We start from the raw sequence: 22,526 nt of genomic DNA, 5'->3' as shown, positions 1-22,526 counted from the left end.
CTTCCTCGCCCAGGCTGGAGTGCAGTGGTGCAATCTCGGCTCACTGCAATCTCCACCTCCCCGGTTCAAGCGATTGTCCTACCTCAGCCTCCCAATTAGCTGGAATTACAGGCCCATGCCACCTTGCCTGTCTAATTTTTGTATTTTTAGTAGAGACAAGGTTTCATCATGTTGGCCAGGCTGGTCTTGAACTCCTGACCTCAATTCATCCACCCGCCTCGGACTTCCACAGTGCTGGAATTATAGGCATGAGCCACCGTGCCAAGCCCTCCCCTCTATTCTTAATGGTATTCCAAAAATTATTAAGCTTCATAAAGAATATTAAAGACAATTTTTTAAAATGTTTTACTGGGATCATTTTTTGTTTTGTCTTGCACCCACCCCTTTTATTGAATTAAATGCTTTCTTTTTTCCAGGAAAGTTCACGGGTGGAGAGTCTTCTCAGCTACCTGGGCACGTGAGTTGTGCAACTGCACAGGGCTCTGCATTCAGAGGGGTCCCACACTTATTTTAACGCTCTGCAGTTGCCATCTTGAAATTCTTAATTTTTTTTTTTTTTTTTTGAGACAGAGTTTCACTCTTGTTGCCCAGGCTGGAGTGCGATGGCACGATCTCAGCTCATCACAACCTCCGCCTCCTGGGTTCAAGTGATTCTCCTGCCTCAGCCTCCTGAGTAGCTGGGATTACAAGCATGTGCCACCACGTCCAGCTACGTCTGAGTGTTTGCATGTTCAAGAACACTGTTATTTTGTTCTCACTCATAATGATAGTAAACAGAATATAGAATTCTAAATTCAAAATCATTTTCCTTCATACAAATTTAGAACTTTGTAGACAGTTCTCATTTGGAAGATAAACCATTGAGTGCCAGTCTGTTGAAACTTTCTATGTCTCCTCTGGCAACATGGAGAATTTTCACCTTAGCTTTAGCCAAGGATCCTTGGAATTCTTAGGAGGTTGAAATTATACTAGGTGATATCTGTGTATGAACTTTCTCCCACTATTGCTGCTCACCACCTGGGGCCACAAGGAAATTCACTTTAAAAAAATGGATTAGGGCTGGGTGCGGTGGCTCACGCCTGTCATCCCAGCACTTTGGGAGGCCAAGGTGGGTGGATCACGAGGTCAGGAGATCGAGGCCATCCTGGCTAACACGGTGAAACCCTGTCTCTACTAAAAATACAAAAAATTAGCCGGGCATGACGGCACACACCTGTAGTTCTAGCTACTCAGGAGGCTGAGGCAGAAGAATCGCTTGAACCCAGGACACAGAGGTTGCAGTGAGCCGAGATTGCGCCACTGCACTCCAGCCTGGGTGACAGAGCCAGACTCCGTCTTAAAAAACAAACAAACAGATTAGGCCAAGTGCAGTGGCTCATGCCTGTAATCCCAACATTTTGGGAGGCTGAGACAGGAGAATCATTGAGCCCAAGAGTTCAAGACCAGCCTGGGTAAAATAACAAGACTTCATTTCTCCAAAAAGTAAGAAAAATTAGCCAGATGTGGTGGCATGTGCCTATGATCCTAGCTACTCAGGAGGCTGAGGGAAGATTAAATGATGAGCCTAGGAGTTCAAGGCTGCAGTGAGCTTTGATCGCACCACTGTATTCCAGCCTCAGAGACAGGGGAAGACCCTGTCTCAAAAAAAAAAAAAAAAAGGATTATTATTTTCTATTCTCCATTAAAACAAATCAAAACAAAAAAACCTTAAAGTCTCTCTTTCTGTACTATCTATTAGATGGAAGATAGATCCAGGAAGTCCAAAGTCTCTCACTAGTGTTTTGCATATTTTCTACTTAGTCAGCAAGGTTTCCTTGACTTTCCCTTCCAGATTACCTCTCCAGGTATAACTGCTCTCATCAGCCAAGAGTATTCCTTAGGAGAAGGCTGGTGTGAACTAGTTAGCAGCCAACACCAAGAGAAGCTGGCCCAGCAAAGGCCATCCAGGTGGGGCACCAATAGCATTGCTCCAATAAGTTAACTGAGCCTTCGGTTCCTCCTCTGCGAAATAAGTGTACCTTTCCCATTGAGTTGTTAGAAGGATTAAATGAAAGATTGTTCCAAAGCTCCAAGCATGCAATAAGTGTTCCATAAATGTCATTTCTTATAAAAGATGAACAGAATTTAATCACCAGCTTCTAAGTCTTTCATTTCAAATGCCACCTCCTGCTTCAGCTTTCCTGATCTCCCAGGCCAGATGTAATCTCTCTCCCTCTGCAACAATACAATATGTTTACTTTGCAGTATAGTTAACAAGAGCACACAAAGGAACTATAGACAGAAATAGACTCCTAAATAGCTTATGATCCAGTAGAAAGGAGTCTACACCTTACTAATTTTCATTTCTGGAATCCCTGTAGCATGGAATACAGTGCTGGCCTATACTAACATTTATTTGAGCCCCTCTATCATACAGCAACTTGTAATCATTCTGAACGTATCTTCTGTCTGGCTAAGGCACTGGTAGCTTTGTGATATCTCAAAATTTGGCTAGACAAATTATCTACCTTTGTCAACCAAAGATCCTGCCCACTCCAACACACGGCAGGCCAACCCTACACTATTATTGACATTTGGCAACACTATGAAGAAAGAAATACAAATAAAAAGAACTCTAAAGGGAATATTTTGGTTCCAGTGTCCTGGCTGACTACTCATTAGCTGTATGATCCTGGGCAAGTCACTTAACCTCTCTGGGCTTCATTTTCCTCTTTGGTAAAATGAAGATGGTTTTTGGAGATATATCTCAAATCTACTCAGTCCTATCCCTCACTCTCCCCATAAATGCATGTTACCCTTAGGATGAAATCCAAAATCTTATAAGGCACAAAGAACAGATGGTAAGGATGAAATATTTGTGGCGCCTTTTGTAAAAGTGCTGTGCTTTCCCTGTCATCGTCTGCGGGATGTCGTTGTCCTCCAATCATCCAAGATGACCTCCTTTCCACTTCTCACGCATCAAGCTCCCCGTCGTATATTCTCTGCCAACCTCACCACGAGGTCGCTACTATTACGCATCCTTTCGGGGAGGAGAACTACTGCTTTCCTCCCTTTATTGGGGAGGAGAACTACTGCTTTTCCACAAGGATGGATCTCCTGGGAGCTCTGTCTCAGGCTGTTATGGTTAGAGTCACCACAAACACTTTAAAAGTTCATATTTGAAAATACACCAGCTTATTCTTTGTTACTCCTTGCTAAGTCTCTCTCCCAGCAAACATGTTAGAAACCAGGAAATCCTTACTTTTACATGGGATTCTAATCCACTCAGCAGATTAAAAAGAGCAATTTGGAAGTGAAGTGATTAATTGCTGAGGGAGGGCCTCTGAGTCTTTCTGGCAACCAGGAAGTGCGCAGGCTTTACGTGTAAGGCTCATTGGTGTCCACTCTGGGCGCTCAGGCCTTGTTCTTTCTTCCTTAGTTCTCAGATCTATCTCTGTTAGTGGAGGTTGCTTAATAGGTATGTGTGTGATACCAGATTTACTTAATGGTTGGCTCCTGTCCCCACAGTCAAAGATTAATGAACGATGAGGCAGACATCGCAGTGGTAATTAACAGTCACAGAACAGTGATGCTCAGAATTCCAGGTCCCACTTCATCAGTCTCTGGGTAGTAAATAAATCCCTTACTCATGTCATCTCATTATTTCCAAATTCCTCCTTTATCATTTTTTGGAGAGCGGAGGTGTGGAGGAAGCATATCAGGAACATCACCTCTTAAACAGTTATTTATGGGTTAGCTTTAGGGAACCATGAATAGTTTTCATCAGCAAAGTAGAAGTTTAAAAACACTCATCACTCAAGATTGTTGCTCACTTGATCATCACTCTTATCCTGTAGTTGGTGCCCTGGTGTTTTGAGTGATGCAGAATATTAGGGTACTTTACTATGTGAATTTGTTAGAACACTAATTTTCCCAATTTAAGAGAATTTGGCATTTTTCAAGAATTTTGCCATGTTGCTTTTTTTCAGCACAGCACTAGGGCTATTAGATTACAATGAACCGGCATGACTCCAACCATAAACATGAATTCAATCCCAGAGAGGACCGAGTCCTCAGGAACAATGGGCCAACAAAATGTTGCAAGCTCTGGAGCCACTGGTAGGCAGAGCAAGGCCTGTGAGGTCAGCAAAAGTCAGAGAAGGGCTTACAAGGAAGCTGTTTCATAGATGAGACAGAAATGGTGGTTTCCAGACAAGATGCTGATAGCAAACAACATTTTCATTCCAGCCACATTTGGGGCCTCATTCTTTAAAAGTAATACAAATACAACTGGGCGCGGTGGCTCACGCCTGTAGTACCAGCACTTTGGGAGGCCGAGGTGGGCTGATTACCTGAGGTCAGGAGTTCAAGACCAGCCTGACCAACATGGTGAAACCCTGTTTCTACTAAAAATACAAAAATTAGCCAGGCATGGTGGCGCATGCCTGTAATCCCAGCTACTAGGGAGGCAGAAGCAGAACTGCTTGAACCCAGGAGCCGGAGGTTGCAGTGAGCTGAGATTGTGCACTGCACTCCAGCCTGGGCAACAAGAGTGAAACTCCGTCTCAAAAAAAAAAAAAAATAGTAGTACAAATACAACACCATTTTTTCCTGCATTGGCTAATTCTCATTTACATTTCTAGAGTAAAGTGAAATATCTATAGATTGCTAGATGTGGCCACAGAAGGCTGATGGTAGGGTAAAGTACAGAAATAAAATGTAAGCATTCTTTCAGCATGGTAAACTTCCACCTAGCCAAGTCTTGAGGGACACTGGGAAAAGACTGATTCTCAAAGTCTGTGATCCAAGAGTTCTGCTTCCAGTACAGTAGAATAAGGTCCAGTGGGGACTAACCTGCCTGCTGATAACTATAAAGTGGCCAATATCAATAAACAACCACCTGAAGACACTAGAGAATGAACACAAGTAAAGAGATTCAGGAAGTGAGTTCACATTTGAAATAGAGACCAGCATTTTTACAGCTTTCAGTCTGAGGGAAGGCAACTCAGGGTTACAAGGTGGGCAGAGCTGTGGCAGAAAACCAAGAGCCCTCTGGCTTCAAGAACCAGAATGCAGAGTTCAGGGCAGCCACAACCACTGCAAAATGAGGGAGGAGTCCTGGAAAGGAGAGCCAGAGAGGGCACCCCAAAATCTGGATATTATCTCTCCCCAAATTTCTGCAGCTAAGGATAAAGTATTAATAATTAAACTGAGAGTTCAAGTGCCACCAAAAGACAGCATATGTAGTTAATGTCCAACCAAATGAACTGCCCGATAAACCACAAAACAAAAAAATTGAACACTCCTGTGTCAGATATTGAGGGTGGGAGTGCTTGTTAAAATGTAGATTCCCAGGCCCCACCCACAGATCTGCAGAATTAGAATCTCTTGGGGGTAGTGCCTCAAGTCTGTATTTGCAACAAGCAGCCTTGATGACTCAGGCACACCAGAGTTTGAGCCTCAGTGCTCTGTGAGTTGGCACAATCCACATCTCATGCTCAGATGTTTGCCGAAACAAGCTGCACTTGAGGGCGTGGTGTTCTGAATGGCTGTCAGTTGCTGGCATCTTTGGTGCTGGCCAAGTGAAGCTAAGAGGTCATTCTGCAACACAAAGATGCTCCCTCCTTCAGGTCATCACTGAAACTTTGATAAGGAAGAGGCCACACAGACAGGACAGCTGTCCCTCAGCAGTCTCCTGCAGGCCAGCACGAGAGTCCAGTCCTTTCATGGTGTTATCCTCAATGCCTGGCTTCCCTCCTCTGCCATCTTTTTCTCTCCATATCCCCTGACCCTGGTGCCCCTCCCACCCCATGGAAAACAGCATTTTCAAGTCTTGAGCAGACATATGTTAAAGATCGTTGGGACATTCATAAGTCCCAACAGAAATATAGTAAGCTGGTTGGCACAGGAAGGTGAAATACCAGTCATTCGTGTCTGGTATCTTGGTCTTAACATTTCATCATTTCCATTGCTGTGATTTCCAATTATAAAAATATTCGCAAGTTAAAAACTAGGAAACAGCCCTTAATGAACCTGATAAACAATGCACTTGTTTCCCACCCTGGTCATTGTGACTAATATTTCTATTTCTTTGAAGGAGGAGACAGGCCAGTTATTCAGGTTTTCAGACCTGTCCTGGAGACACTGTCCAGAATCATACAATGTGGCAAACCAGCTTAAGAACGCTCAGCCTTCACATCTGTTAGCCAAGTGACTCCTCTCTCAGATGAATACAATATTTTAATTTTTTAAAAAGTAGGATTGGGTTATTCTAAATCTTCAAACAATAGGCACCTCATGGAAATCTTTTAATCTTTAAGTGAACATACAGAACATTTTTTAAGGATTAAAATACATGGTAGAATAACATTTCTTATTCATGTCACTTAGAAAACTACTTGGTAAGAATGTTTTAAATTTTTAAATCTTGGAGCTAATCTAATTAAGCCAAGCTACAGACAACAAACAGGCAAATAAATGCTAACTAGTTCTAACTTAATATAACATTTTCAAAAATTAAGGAATGATTTTAGAGAAAACAGCAGAAGAGATATAATGGTGCATATGAGATGGCAAGAGATAGAGAGGCAAAGCTTAATATACAGAGAGAGAGAGAGAGAAGTATATATTCTAATTCAGTTGCCCCTTTCAACAAGTTTAAGAAAGAGGACAAATAAAAAGGGCAGTTTTGTATTGGGACTGTGTTTCTTAGGGAGAACAGACAGACCAGTTACATCTTTACAGCTCTATTTCCAGTACTTAAATTACGGAGACTCACAACCTGCCATACATTCAACACCTGTCCCACTTCCCCTAATCTGGATCTGCACATCCACACACAGACAACAGCACAGTAAGACCTTTTAGTTATTTTCCTACCTATTTCATACTAACCAAGATTTTTCTATATTTTACAGTTTTCATTAAAATATAATGAATATATAAGGATCCAACATTTACAAAAGCATATCCAACAGGAAGAACTGTCCTTCTCCAAAGCTAACCACTGTTGACAAACCCATGTACATATTTATCCTCCTCAAAATGTCTATACATATATATGGGCGTGTGTGTAAGTACATCTTTATATAACTTTGTAGACACACTATTCTGTATGCATGTATATATTTACATATGTGTGTGTATACAAGAATATTCTGCATTTTGGTAGTTTTGTTTTCCATTAAAGATATTTTGGAAATTTTCCACATTGCCACTTACATAGAGATCTACCTCAATCTTTAAGGCTGCATAGTACTCCAGCATATGAATGTAGCATAATTTAATTAGTTATATGTTTGATTGGTGACTTCTAATATTACCATATTGCAATGAACATCTTGTGGATGCCTTTGCATATTGAAGCTGGAGTATCTGTGGGATAGAAACTTGGAAACAAAATTGCTGTTGTGAAGCACTTACAATTTTGCCATATACAGTACTGTGAAAAGACTTGTCAAAGGGGTTGTACCTATTACAGCCCACTGACAGTATATGAGAGTTCCTATTTGCCCTTAGCCTTGCTGATACATCACCCCAACCGTGCTCGCTTGCACCATGTTTTCCCCCTCTTTCTGCTGGGTTATTCACAAGGGTTCCCTCCAGCTATTACCTACTTTCTATTTTCTTTATGCCTAGAAAGAGTTATCCATACTGGCTTTATCCAATCTCTTTTCCTATTTTTTATTCTTTAAATTTCTACTATGGAAATGCTAAACATGTATAAAAGTAGAGGAAATAGAATAGACCCTACATAAGCTCCTATGTGTCTGTCACCCAGCATCAACATAACATTCTGCTCATTTTATCTATTTTCTGACAACTGACTTTTTCTCCTGGAGTATTTCCAGGTAAATCCTAGTTAAAATCTCAACCATGAATACTACACCATGTACCTCTAAAGGTAAGGTTTTTTTTGTTTTTTTTTTTTTTTAAATAAAAGTCACTATACTTTCACCCAACAAAATAATTCTTTAATATCATCTGATACTCAGTCCATTATAAACTCTTCTCTAATTGCTTCAAAAATGTCTTTTTATAAAGTATCCAAACAAGGTCAAATAAGTATCCAAACAAGGTCCTTTAAGTTTCTCTAAGTCTTAAAGTCCTACTAACACTTTTATTTTGCAGCTTCAATTTGTTGAAGAAACTGGAATTTTTGTCCCATGGAATTTCCCATGGGAGGGATTCTAGATTTAGCATATTAATGTGCTTTTCAATATCCTGTGTGTTTTTATTTATCATTAGATGTAGAGGCTTGATTAGATTCAGGTTCAATTTCATTTGTTTTAGGCAGTAATTCATCATAATTCAACATGGTATGTTGGGTTCTTGCTATTGCAACATAACAGAAGCATGTCTCATTGTTCCTTTTTCAGTAATACTAAGATTGAACATCGGGTTCAGATGTTATGAACCTGAGCCATCCAATAAATGCTTCTCATCAACTTTTTATTTCATGCTTTTAGCAGCTGGATCTGTTACTTCATTAGAGATGGCAAAATGGTGATTTCCTAATCTTATCATTCCTCTCCTATTTACCTATGATTCTTACATGAAGAAGTTTCCCTTATCAGGGTAATGTGATACACAAAGAAGTTGGGATAAATGATTCATTTTTCCCGTGAGCAATTTTCAAAATATTGAATTGGTGCCCTAGTAACCTCCAAAAGTGACCAATTAGTTTTTTAAATAGCATCATGATCTCATGTTTCAACCCATTACTCTTTCCGATGCTCACATTAACCCATCTTTGGCCAATGGAAACCCCTTCAGGTTAGCTCCTGGGTCCTTTTGACACAACCTTACTCTGACTGCTGACACAAAATATTCCAGACTCATCTTGTCCTTTGTCTGCCCCCTTTTAGTGGAACAGTCTGGGTGCGAGGGTGGGTCTTACTATTGAGCTGTGATTATTTCTAGGCCTTTTCAGTGAACAAAGCTATGCAATATGTGTTTTTCAGAAATAAAATCATGATTCTTTATTATATTCTTGTGTCTCTTTTCTCCTCCGCTGAAAATCTTGGCCCTTGATTCCAATGACACAAGTAAATATTTGCTTTAACACATATAAATACTCAAATGATACTACCAATATCATTGCTGAAAAAGAAAAACAAAAAACTATTGAATGCAGTTTAAGATTTATTTGTGGTTGTTTGGTCTATAGGATATATTTCACTAGCAAAGTATAGACAAAATACTAGGCTTTCAAGTCACTTGAAGTAATTCTGTGGGTCTATACCACCAACTTGACAGACTGTTAAGTTTGTTTTAGTTTTAAGAGTTGCCTTTTCAAAAAATGTTTATTATATAAAACATTGACAGGGCCTCAAAGTAAAAGGTATGTAAGATACAGAAATAGTTGCCATCCTTGTCTAGCTCCCTACCACCACTAATAAGGGGATTATTTTAGTAGTTATTGGTATAACTAATCCTTCTATTGCTTTACAAGAAAAGCAAATACATATATATTTTTTCCATTTGTCTCTTCGTTATACAACAGATAGCACACCATACATTCTCTTCTGTACTTTACATTTTTCATTTCCTATATTCTGGAGATTTCTCCAGACCAGAAGTACAAAAATAGTTCACAGTCCTTTCTACAGCTGTGTAGTATTCCATTGTATAAATATACCCTAGTTCCTTCCATCAATTCCCTATCAATGGAGATTTGGTTGGCTTCCAGTCTGTAGCCATTAGAAACAGTGCTGTAATCAAGACCTTTGTGCATATGCCATTTCATATTCTTGCAAGTGCATCTCATATGGATTCTTAGAACTGGGTCTGCCAGGTTGAAGGATATACTCGTTTAATTTTGCTAGTTAACGAATACCATCCATAGGGATTTGTACTTTTTGGAGTGCCTGTTTCCCTACTGACTCAACAGAGTGCATTGCCTAACTTGGATTTTCCCCAATCTGACAGGTAAGAAAGGTATTTCCATTATTTTATTTTATTTTGCATTTGTCTTTTTACGCATATCCTCATATGTTTAAAGGCCATTTGAATTTTATTTTCTGTGAACTGTTTATATCTTTTTGCCTAATCTTCAGGTTCTTCTCAAAGTTTAAAATTCTTCATATGTGGGGCTACAATTAGCCCTCTGTGATAAATGCTGCAAATATTTTCAGCTATCCAAAAAAATCTTTCTTCTTCTCTGTCACCCAGGCTGAAGTGCAGTGGCTTACTGCATCCTCAAACTCCTGGGCTCACAGTCCTCCCACCTCAGCCTCCCAAGCAGGTAGAACCCAGCCCAGGTATTTAAATTTTTTTTTTTTGTAGAGCCAGTCCTACTAGGTTGCCCAGGTTGGTTCTGAATTCCTGGTCTCAAGCAGTCCTTCTGCCTCAGCCTCTCAAAATGCTGGAATTACAGGGATGAGCCACTGAATCTGGCTGAAAATTCTTCTATAGACTTTTCTTTTTATTGCTTCTGAATTTTCAGTCCTAAGAAAGTTTTTCTGTCAGATTATACAACAATTCACCTATGTTTTCTTCTAGTTAGAAAGAGGGTTTCATTTTAAACACTGGGTCTTTGATCTATTCAGATTTTGTCCTGTGTACCCTGTGAGAAATCGATTCAATTTTATTTTTTTTCCAGATGGTTAACCACACTTGTCTCAACACCATTTTTAAAGCCTTTTTCTCTGAATGAGATGCTTCCTTTATCATGTACTAAATTCCTAGACTTTCTCATATTGTAAACATTATGTTATAATATTTAATAGAGTTATCCCTCCTTCCACATTGTTCCTTTCTAAGCATCTCCCAGCTATTTTTGTTTATTCTTTCCAGTACCTTGGTATAAGGAAAAACTTCTTGTTTTATTGAAATCAGGTATGGCCCTTTAAATATAAATATATATTATATATATGAATGAAGACATTTCAAAAGTGTTCTGCAAATCATATTCTAAAACCAACTTTAGGCAACTTTTTTGTTGGAATATTAGTCTTAGAAAAAAAAAGAAGAAAACAGAAATCATCTCAAGGGAATGCATGGACACAGGTAAAGCCATGTATGGCAGCCACAACACCCAGAGTAGCCTTCCCTAAGAACAGCAGCAGCATTTACTGAACATTCACTGGATCCATGGTCCTGTAGTTAACTATTATACAGAGACTGGTCCATACAAAAGACTTAAGAAAATACACAGCTGTCTTATAGTGACTATCACAGGAAAATTTATTCTGTAAAATAAAAGTACGCTGTGCATAAGTAGGTAAAGATCAAATGCTGTAATAGATTTTTAAGAAAACATTTAGCACCCATTATATTTTTTTAAATGTGAGGATTGTGAACTTCCCTTCTAGCTCAATCTTCACAAAATTACATATACTACACCTCAGGGTAAAATCTAACTTTAAAAAGAGTTACAACATCTTTCATATAAAGCAAATTCAGTCTGTAGGAAAAAAAAGTATCACTTGATATTCGGGTATATCTTTTTCTTGAATCACTTGGTACATCTGTGGCCAGAAACTCCATTCATTAAGTAAACCAAGGAACTTCTTCCTTCCAAGGGCTGGGACCAAATTTCCTGTGCAAAAACCTTCCTGTATAAGTGAAACCTGTCATTCTCCCAGCAAAGGATAATTGAGATTAGAGAGTGTGTAAAACAAAAAAACAAAAATATTACCCAAATTATTTGTACCACATACAGGTTTGAAACTTGGCCATCCAAGATACTAACTAAAAAGACTATTATTGGCTGGGCACGGTGGCTCAGTGAGCCTGTAATTCCAGCACTTTGGGAGGCCAAGGCGGGTGGATCACAAGGTCAGGAGATCGAGACCATCCTGGCTAACACGGTGAAACCCCGTCTCTATTAAAAATACAAAAAAAATTAGCTGGGCGTGGTGGTGGCGGGTGCCTGTAGTCCCAGCTACTTGGGAGAATGAGGCAGGAGAATGGCGTGAACCTGGGAGGCGGAGCGTGCAGTGAGCCAAGATTGTGCCACTGCACTCCAGCCTGGGCGACAGAGCGAGACTCCATTTCAAAAAAAAAAAAAAAGACTATTATTGTTCTTAAGGTAGAGAAATCAGACAATACATCTTGGCGCTCATGCTGCCTTCCTACACTAACCTAGTTAATCTGACAAGTGAGACAAATTGTTCATTGGGAAGATGTTTATATCATGCTTCAGTATAATTTGTCTATTCTTTTGTAGGGGAGAAATGTTGAAAACAGAACATTCAGTCTTTCTGGCAGTTAATCAACAGTGATACAACCTTACATTTCCTAACAACTACAAATTCCCTAATTAACCATTTTTAAAATGCAATAACAAAGCCATTAAACCACTATTTGCTCTAGTTCACTGTTTTTATTTACATAGCTACCTTTCTCCTGGACAAGCAATGTTAGCCAAAGATGCCTTCTTGATGACAATCCTATTCAATTTTTATTTATTTTTTTGGTGAAGGGTTTTCTCAGCAGCCAGTTACCACATGGAGCTTTTTCACAGTTTCAAAGAAGTTTTCCTCATTTTAAAACTGCAAGAAAATTCTACACTTGATGGTAGTTCCTAAAAAAATAGTTCAATCAACCTATTAGAATTTTTGTAATATAACTTCAAGTATGTAATGATTTAATTAACACAATACTCTTAATAAACAACAACAACAACAAACCCAAGTGCTAGCTCATTTCTGGTGCCATGAGACATAATAGCACCACCTGTTTTTCTACTTTAGTGGTTAAAATGTATGCATTTTTAGCACCCATCTACAAAAGTTAGATGTTAATAAAAATATGACATTACTCAGCTTACTAGGAAGTAACAGTCTTAATATCCCCTAAGTGAAGAAATTTGTTTCATTTGCTGTATCCTGGGTCATGGAAAAGAATAGTATGAAAGGGAGAAACAAAGAACAGCCTTTTAGCTAAGGCTTTTCAGTACCTGAATCACTGAAGTATTGAAGTCATGTTCCTTGGAAGTGTAGAATCATACCACACATAGGAGGTTCCAAGGAGTTATGTTGTTATACACTGTGTATGTCAGGATAGACCACATTTAAAATGCTGAACATGGCTTAGCAGCCTTAAATATAAAAAAGAGGTAAACTAGAAAAAGTAATGATAGTGATCAACTCCCATCCTTTAACCAAAACTCTGCCTTGTCGCTCCATTTCAAAAACAAAGTGAAATATTCTAAACAACTGACAGATTTTTTTACATAAAAACACATTGAATTTAGATTAATATCAGTCATCAGACACAATAAATACATGATGGGGAAGACAAAGAAAATAAAGTGCACCTTTACAGTGTAAGAGACTCAGAAATCACTTCCTAAATTGGCAATATAGATTGCAATATAAAAAGTAACTGATTAGCAAACTTAGATTAAAAATTTTTCAGCTGAAAAATTAGTTTTTCAGTAAATGAGAGGGACAAATAACCTTTTATTTAAAGGTATTAAATTTAGAGACTTGTATATTTTAATTTTGTGTAGGAGAAAGGAAAGCCATTCTTCTAGAAGGCACTAACTGGTTTAAATGTGCGAGTGAATTCCTAAAGAAAACATGTGCAAAGTATAGTCAAGAAGTCTGCCTGGTTCTTGTGTTGTATTCATTACTCTTCAGCATATACTATGAATTATTGCTGAACAACTGTATCAGTAACCAGGTTTTCCCATCAGAGCTTCAGTGTGTTCAGTCCACAGTGTCGCAGATCTCCTTTACTTTCTGGTTGAATTCTTCTGGTTGATCTGCATATACATAATGTCCTGCCCCAAGAATAGCCTGGATAAGGAAAAGCATTCAGGTGGTTAGTGAGTAAAAGCATTTAATAAAACACAATGATATATAAGCAAAGACACTTAGTAATAAAAGTGAGAGCCACTATATTTAAATAAAACACATGATAAAAAATAACAATAATCTATAGTGACTATTAAGTATATCCATTAAAAGGATCTGAGAATAGAAAAATCTACTGAATTGAATCTACATACAATTTTAATACGCAAAAAACACTAAATTGACCACTAATAAAAGTGCCAATAGAGAAACTGAAAAAAGTGAGACTGTGCTGCCTTGTGAGGTGGGAATTACTTTAAGAGCTACTGGACCAGTCCCTCTGTCCATCTCTCTTAATGCTGTGGCTCTAGGGACAGGAAAAGTCACTCAGAAAGGTGGTTCATGGTTTGGACATGAAGATGTATGCAGGCCAAACCCTGCACCCAACACATGTGGTATCAGGTCCCTGACTGAGGCTGCAGGTATAGCTTAGATGACCTGTAACACCAGGATGACCTAAAACCTCTTTTAAAGGAGATAATAAAACAGACTTCACTCATACCTAAAAACCCAAATCAAGTCACACACTTACTATTGTCTTCACATATGAATGTGGTCGTAAGGACTGGATGCTGGTGCCAGAATTGCCATCTATGCAGGAGCGGGCGCCAAAGATCACTGAAACTGGAATGTCAGGGTGCATTTTACCAATTCGCTGGAGCATTGGCCTTTTTGCCCATCCATAAGGAATAGTCATATTCTTGAAAGCTGTCTCACCACTTTAACGGCAAGGAGAAAATCACAATGTATGATTTTTGGGAATGAGTATGCATTGCACTGTCACTTCTATCAAAACACATTTATATTTAGCTTTTCCAGCACTTAAGAAAAACCTCAGCTTAAATAGACAATAATTTATGAGATAGTGTAAGGAACAAATCTCACAGATCACTGTTAGATAAGCAAGGCTGCTGTATACTTTAGCTGATTTTTTTAAAAGTTTTCCTGTAAACCAAAATGTACAACCTTAATTTTCTATCATTAAATTATTTACTGTGGAGATAGTTAAAAATATGTTTTTTCACCCTTATTTAAACTGATGTAGAAGGTAGCTTATCCCCAGGTTCACGGCACGAGCATTTCACCTGCAATGCTAAAACCATTACCAAGTTAAGAAACTCAGATAATATATTCTTGCAAACTCTCAGGATAGGTCTATTTGTTGTCACTTCTGCTATTTTTTTTTTTTTTTTTTTGGGATGGAGTCTCGCTCTGTTGCCTAGGCTGGAGTGCAGCTACACAATCTTGGCTCACTGCAACCTCTGCCTCCCGGGTTCAAGCAATTTTCCTGCCCCAGCCTCCTGAGTAGCTGGGATTAGAGGCACGCACAACTAAATTTTGTATTTTCAGTAGAGATGGGGTTTCACCATGTTGGTCAGGCTGGTCTCAAACTCCTGACCTTGTGATCCGCCCACCTCGGTCTCCCAAAGTGCTGGGATTACAGGCGTGAGTCACCACACCTGGCCACTTCTGCTATTCTTACAGAACTAGACAAAGTTCTAACTTGCCTTCTATGAAGAATTCAAGTCTCACCACAAGAAAGGTAACAAACTAGGACTACATGAACACATGTAATCATGAAATAAGAGGACGTGAAGAGTAAAACTTAGACCATGCAGGAAAAGGAATGATGTTCCTGGGGCAGACCCCTAAAAACTGCTGTTGGAGCAAGTCAATCAATGTGTTCACCTAATCCACAAGATCTGACTGCCTAGCAAGTCACAAAACCTCAATCTCTTGAGGACCTTGAACCTCTAGCCTCCTTCACTCTTGGCAGAGAACCTCTAACCTACTTTATTAAAAAGACTGAGGCTACAGCTACACCTATAAATAGCTACCATGGCCTCAATATTTTTAATAAAGTAGGTGTACATATTATCTGCCAAAAGCGAGGGAGGAAATAAAAGGGAGGGAGGCCGCCTCTGCATCTCCCCTCTTAGCCTTTCATCCAAACCTCAGTCTTAGAAAGGATGAGATACCACTTCTCTGTCTTAAAAGTGTGCTCCATGACCCACCTATGCAGAATCACCAGAGTATTTGTTAGAGATGCAGCCCAGAAATGCTAGTCTCAGTCTTAGAAATTAGCCTCAGGAGTCACATTTTAACAAGCACCCCCAATAATTTCAGTACATGACATAGCATGAGAACTGTAGCTCTCATCTTTGCACTCTATTCTTGTTGCTCCTCCTAGAAACTCTAGGGCCTTATCGTTTGGCCTCCTCCTAGTTCACCACTGTCGTCAGGCTGTGTTTTCTCTACTAGTACTTTTCACCCAACATCCATAAGTAGTATTTGTAAAAAGTACATTTGGCCCTCTTGCTCCCTCTGCTACTATGCCCCATTCTGTCTCTCTCCTTCTAATCACTGTCAAAACACATGCAGAATCCCTCACTTCCGCCTCACCCTCTGCAGCTGCATTTCTAAGGCTGACCTACAGATGTTTAGAGTTGTTCAGGAGTACAATCATCAAATGGACTTGAAAAATACTACACAGCATCTCCCATTCACTTGGGAAATTTAATACCCTTCGGTATAGTAAAGGATAATTCATAGTACAGACACCCATTTACTTTTGTTTAATCTGGCACCCTTTTTTCTTTTTTTGATGAAACATTCATACTCAGTTTGGGAAATACTTCATGTGAAATTCTTCAACTCTCAACTCAAACCGTCTCTTGGAGATGCCCAAGACCAAGACTTCTATAACTTATTCATAAGAACTTTGAGCGAAGAGTGAACATCTCACTTTTTAATCTGCCATCAGAACTCAGCACAATGTTTTATACAGTGGGTACTCTAAGAATAGATGAGTAAAATAAAATGTATTAGACACATGTCCTTTTACATTCAGTAATTTAACTACTGACAAAAATCTTCTGGACCACTGATATATTTTTAAAAAAAGGCCGGGAATGGTGGCTCATGCCACTTTGGGAGGCCGAGGTGGGCGGATCACCTGGGGTCAGAAGTTCAAGACCAGCCTGACCTACATGGAGAAACCCCGTCTCTAATAAAAATACAAAAAAATTAGCTGGGCGTGGCAGCGCATGCCTGTAATCCCAGCTACTTCGGAGGCTAAGGCAGGAGAATCGCTTGAACACGGGACGCAGACGTTGCAGTGAGCCAAAATGAAGCCATGGCCCTTCACCCTGGGCGACAAGAGCAAAACTCCAACTCAAATAAATAAACAAATATTAAAAAAAAAAAAAAAAAGTATAAAACACACACACACAGTGAATTGAGAAACCTAACCCTCACCTTGGAGTCTGTACATTACAGTGGTAGATGTATTCCGTCACAGTATCGTCTTCGAACATTGAAGAATACTTCCGTTTGAAATCAGGCCTTAAACGCTGCACTAGACTTAAACCTATTTAACAGGAAATTTAAAAAATGCATGTTTTAAATTATAATTAACTTATCAACTAAATAATATAGAAAGTTTTAGTGCTTGTCTGTGTAATGACTGTTATGTGCACACACACATATATATGTATTCAAATATATATTGTAGGTGGTGAAAAGCACACATTCTGATAGCTGTCCTCCTAAAGATCCCCAAGGAAATATTAATATAAGAATTAAAGAGTATTGTATTTTGACTTGCAGATGTGCTTTAGGGCCTCAAAAACATGTAAGTTAGAAGGCACTTTTGTAGGTAAATAAATTCTTTAAATGTGGCCAGTGAGTAGCTCATACATAAAATTAATGTATTAACTTGTATTTCTTCCATAATTACAACACATTAACATCCAAATGAAGTAAACTAGTATATATAATTATTTATGTGTGAAAATAAATTCAGTTTTTTCTTAGGACCCTAGCAAGACCCCCTGCTAAGGTTATCCCTGGTGGTGCACACAGCCCCACTCTAGAAAAAGCCAAGGGCGCCCAGGAGCAGTGGCTCACGCCTATAATCCCAGCACTTTGGGAGGCCGAGGCGGGCGGATCACAAGGTCAGGAGTTTGAGACCAGCCTAACCAACATGGTGAAACCCCCATTTTGTATTTGTACTGAAAATACAAAAATTAGCCGGGCGTGCACCTGTAATCCCAGCTACTCAGGAGGCTGAGGCAGGAGAATCACTTGAACCTGGGAGGTGGAGGTTGCAGTGAGCCAAGATCGCGCCACTGCACTCTAGCCTGGGTGACAGAGTGAGACTCCGTCTCAAAAAAAAAAAAAAAAAAAAAAAAGGCCGGGCGCGGTGGCTCACGCCTGTAATCCTAGCACTTTGGGAGGCCGAGGCAGGTGGATCACGAGGTCAGGAGATCAAGACCTTCCTGGCTAACACAGTGAAACCCTGTCTCTACTAAAAATACAAAAATTAGCCGGGCGTGGTGGCAGGCGCCTGTAGTCCCAGCTACTCGGGAGGCTGAGGCAGGAGAATGGAATGAACCCAGGAGGCAGAGCTTGCAGTGAGCAGAGATCGCGCCACTGCACTCCAGCCTGGGCGACAGAGCAAGACTCTGTCTCAAAAAAAAAAAAAAAAAAGAAAAGAAAAAAAGAAAAAGCCCAAGGCAAGGCCCACAAGGGAAAGAGGATGAAGAGCAGAAGCTTTCCTCTAGTCACATTTTTCCATTCTGAGGCCCCAGAGACTGACTGGTCTCCCTTTCTGGTACCACTACCCCATTAACTCCAGCAAGGCTTTACTTCTCTACTGGCCCTCTCTTCCCATCTGTGATGAATTACACAGCTCCACCAAGAAATTCTCTCATGCAGTTGATTCTACATCACCTTCCCACCCCCAAGTGCAAGCAATAATGGGAGGCTGAGGGCATGGCTTTAAAGAGCCTCTCCTAGGTGTCCTCCCTTGCCCATCACTTCTCCTAACTTCTCTTCATACTTTATTTTTTCCATAATTGTTATTTGTGTACCTGTGATCTAGTAAAATCTATTTCTATTTCAGGGTTATAAAGATTAAACGAAGCTCTTAAGTAGTTTACCAGAGGAGGATCATACTGAGGAGTGGCTCTACTGGGGAGAGCTGAAAGACTGCAGGTAGGCAAAATGTGCCATCTGTAAGAGCACTGAGTAAAGTGTGGTCACCAATTCAACCCCCATACCCTCCTCTAAGTCCCGCAGTCCCACTGCTCTCCCCATCCAAAGAGAAGGCACTAGGGCAAGGAGGGCCAGGGGTGGGCAAAAGGGAACAGCATTTACAGTAACCTGCATGACAGTTAATCCCACACCCTCCTCCATACCCCCATGCCTCTTCTCTTTTCTTGCTAACAGAACCCATCTTTCCTTTCTTTCTTTCTTTTTTTTTTTTTTGACAGGGTCTTGCACTGTTGCCCAGGCTGGAGTACAGTGGCGCAACCTTGGCTCACCACAACCTCCATCTACCTCCCAGGTTTGAGTAATTCTTGTGCCTCAGCCTCTTCTCCTGAGTAGCTGGGATTACAGGTGTGTGTCACCATACCTGGCTAGTTTTTTTGTATTTTTAGTAGAGATGGGGATTTGTCATGTTGGCCAGGCTGGTCTCAAACCCTGGCCTCAAGTGATCTGCCCACCTCAGCCTCCCAAAGTGCTGGGATTACAGGTGTGAGCCACAGCACCTGGTTAGAACACATCTTTTCTATAGTATCAATTAGGCAGCAATGCGCCCAGGAAAGCAGGCCCTGGGAACAAATCATGATTGGTCCGTCACAGAAATTTCTTCTTTGCTGGTGGAAGGACTAGGAGGGCGCAGTCATAAGGGGAGGTTGGCTGGAGCCTTCCAGAGAGGACTTTCTTCCCTGACAAAGCATTATGGAGACAAGGACCATTTTCCATGCTTTTCTTTCTTTTTGCTCACAAATCAGAGTGCTGATTTGTGAGATGATGCTTAATGCCATGGCAGGCATCAAACCCCCGTGAGGAAAATAGTCAAGAAAATCACAGACACAGACCCAAATCCTAACATCAATGAGCAAGCAACCAGAACAAGTGCTAAAACCTATCTCCAGTTTGCTTATTAAGGAAATAATAAAAGGCCTTATAATTTAAGCCACTTGGGTATTCAGTTACTTACAACTAAAAGTACTCCAAACTCATACAAGTTGTACAGGGGAAAGGCAGAAGTTCGGAACATCATTATCTGTGACAATGAGGGAAGGAAATTCCCATGGCTATGGGGCTGAGACAGAACTGCTGAGAATCAAATAAAAGTCAGTCAGGGACTAAACATTGGTGCCTCAAAATATGACCAGAAATATACATCAGGAGTCCCTAAAATGTTGTGGAAAAAATAACTTGATCTATCCAACATTCTGACATAGATAAGGGCAGAATCTGTGAGTGTGGTGGTGGTACCTGTTATCCCCCCCAGGGTAAATCAAATCAGGTTTTATGATCTACCAAATGGTATCATCAATTGGCCAAATGTTCTCCAATGCTCGCCAACAGGGCAACATGCTACACTTCTCCCAGGCCCTGGACTAGCAGAGGTCCTTATATCCTCCCCAAAACGCTCTGCTTGTCTGGCTTTTTTTAGAGTGTTGAGGACTAACTAACCTCATCCCCAGCATTTCCCTCCTTTTCTGCTTTGCTAATTATTTGTAATGTTTACAACATAAAGAGTCCCCTTTGAGGAGAAGAGCCTAGTTGCATTCATCTTTGTGCAAGACATGGTGCTTATTAGAGGAAGAGGAGAAAAAGTAAGGGTTGAGGATTTTTTTTAAGATTTTGACTAACAATAGTGAATTCTCTTCTGATAATCTACAAACATCTTGCTTTCCTAGAACATAAGCACTCACCAAAGGGTCCTGCAATCCTTAGGCCAGCTAAAGGGTTAAAGGGAGTCAATGCTGCTCCCAAGGCTCTGATCCAAACTGGAATTGGTCTGTCTTGATCAGCAAGGTCTGGTCGTTCAGGGAAACCCCAAGGTTCCACTAAAATGAGATGATTAACCCTGTTGGGGGAAAGAACAGATTTAAGTTCATTTGGTAAAATCACCCTAAGTCTATAAAGAGCTAGCATGATTTATAAAACAAAGGTAGAATGAACCACCTTCAAAAATCTTCACGTTAAAGACTAATGGCGGAACAGGTCGTATTATGCTCTTATCCTGTGTAAACTTTCGAGATTCAGTAGGATCTAAGCGGTGTATGGTAGAAAGAGGGCTTTATTTTTAATATATCTAAATGTGGATAATAAAAGATGTATAGAGTACATAACTGTGTGTTTATTGAGAAAAAGAAAAAAGGGCATTTGTTATTTAAGTTACAATCTGGGAGATGATGTAGATCACTGGCTACTCAGAAAAATCCAATGGTTCCATTTATATCACGGCTGACACTGCAAAAATGGCCAAAGATCAATATCTCATTCTTTTTTATTTATTTATTTTTATTTTATCTTATTTTATTTTGAGACAGAGTCTCGCTCTGTTACCCAGGCTGGAGTGCAGTGGCGCGATCTCGGCTCACTGCAACCTCTGCCTCCCAGGTTCATGCCATTCTCCTGCCTCAGCCTCCTGAGTAGCTGGGACGACAGGTGCCCACCACCACGCCTGGCTAATTTTTTGTATTTTTAGTAGAGACGGGGTTTCACCGTGTTAGCCAGGATGGTCTCGATCTCCTGACCTCGTGATCCGCCCGCCTCAGCCTCCCAAAGTGCTGGGATTACAGGCGTGAGTCACTGCGCCCGGCCCAATATCATATTCTTATAAAATAGCCTCAGATACCAACAATAGTTATCTCCTATGAATCAACCATCCTAAAAATTTAAGTGAAGTTAAGGACTTAAAGTGGGTTCAAAAGTACTTTAAATTAACTTTTCATAAACATGAGGATAACGTAATGTGGACTGAAAACACTCCTTAGTTTGGGATTCTAGAACTGTTGAAAAAGAACACGTCTATCTACCTTATCCATGATTTCATGCTATACTAACATTAGATTCTGTTCCCAATTCTTTCCCAATTTTCTTTTTCATTGACCAAGAGATAGAAAATCTTTAGTACAACTTCATATACAATTATTTCTTATTGTTAATCATTTTAATTTTTCCATCTTATGAAACTTCTTCCCAATGAAGGAAAACCAGAACTATCAGCAGTACTTCCATGTAGTTGCATCATACTTTATACATCATAAAGATTCTAAACAAAGTACAAAGATCCTTCTGAAACAATACAATGTTCAACTGTAACCAAACCAGCCAAGAAATGCCAGCCAAAAATCTCCCAAGGATAAACTGACAATGACTCTAAAGTCCCTTTCCTAAGTTATAACTGAAACAGAAAGGTAAAGAAACTAAAACATGGGCACAGATGGTACTATTCCTCATATAAAATCTATTCTATTATTGTTGTCAGCATGCATAAGAATGAGTTAGTAACAGGTCCATACTGTTGACTGCTTTTTTTCAGACAGAAAGCTTTAGAGCACAGAGCTCTATGGTCCCTTAGAGAATATTGGGTGCAATCTTTCATCTTAGATAAGAAGGAAGCTGAGATGTACTACACGACCTGCTCTGGTATATAACATTAGTTAACACAGAACTAGGGCTGAAATCCACATTTCTCTACTCCAGCATACTAACAGATGCTGACAAGGAATTGGGCAGAAGGCTTTGTTTTCTAAAAATAGGCTAGTCAACGTAAGATTGACATATTAGTAAAGGTAAAACTTAACCTTTATTAACTCTCAAGGTCGGTCCTAATAGTATACTCTAGATTTCACAGCACTGAGAACATATGTAGACTATAACCATAAAGATGTATGAAGATATGTGATAAATGAGTTTCATATAATTATGAAG

At 39.8% G+C, this 22,526-nt stretch overlaps 1 protein-coding gene across 3 annotated transcripts in view; it reads right to left on the bottom strand.

Annotated features, from left to right (window-relative positions):
* Positions 1–9,110: 9,110 nt before the first annotated feature.
* Positions 9,111–22,526, bottom strand: part of LOC105480298 (abhydrolase domain containing 5, lysophosphatidic acid acyltransferase) — a 32,802-nt gene continuing 19,386 nt past the window's right edge. For 2 of the 3 annotated variants that reach the window (XM_071091523.1, XM_071091524.1), the window contains exons 4-7: positions 20,519–20,673; positions 17,043–17,154; positions 14,317–14,503; positions 9,111–13,727 (exon numbers count right to left, since the gene is read on the bottom strand). In XM_071091523.1, coding sequence (XP_070947624.1) covers positions 13,638–13,727; positions 14,317–14,503; positions 17,043–17,154; positions 20,519–20,673 — 544 coding nt within the window. In that variant the 3' untranslated portion in view covers positions 9,111–13,637. The remainder of the gene's footprint in view (positions 13,728–14,316; positions 14,504–17,042; positions 17,155–20,518; positions 20,674–22,526) is intronic. The other variant, XM_071091525.1, reaches the window with a different exon arrangement.

The sequence above is a fragment of the Macaca nemestrina genome, chromosome 2 (genome assembly GCF_043159975.1).
Source record: "Macaca nemestrina isolate mMacNem1 chromosome 2, mMacNem.hap1, whole genome shotgun sequence".
NCBI classification, from domain to species: domain Eukaryota; kingdom Metazoa; phylum Chordata; class Mammalia; order Primates; family Cercopithecidae; genus Macaca; species Macaca nemestrina.
The sequence above is the reverse complement of the archived record's forward strand: the minus strand, read 5'-3'. Positions and strand labels throughout refer to the sequence as shown.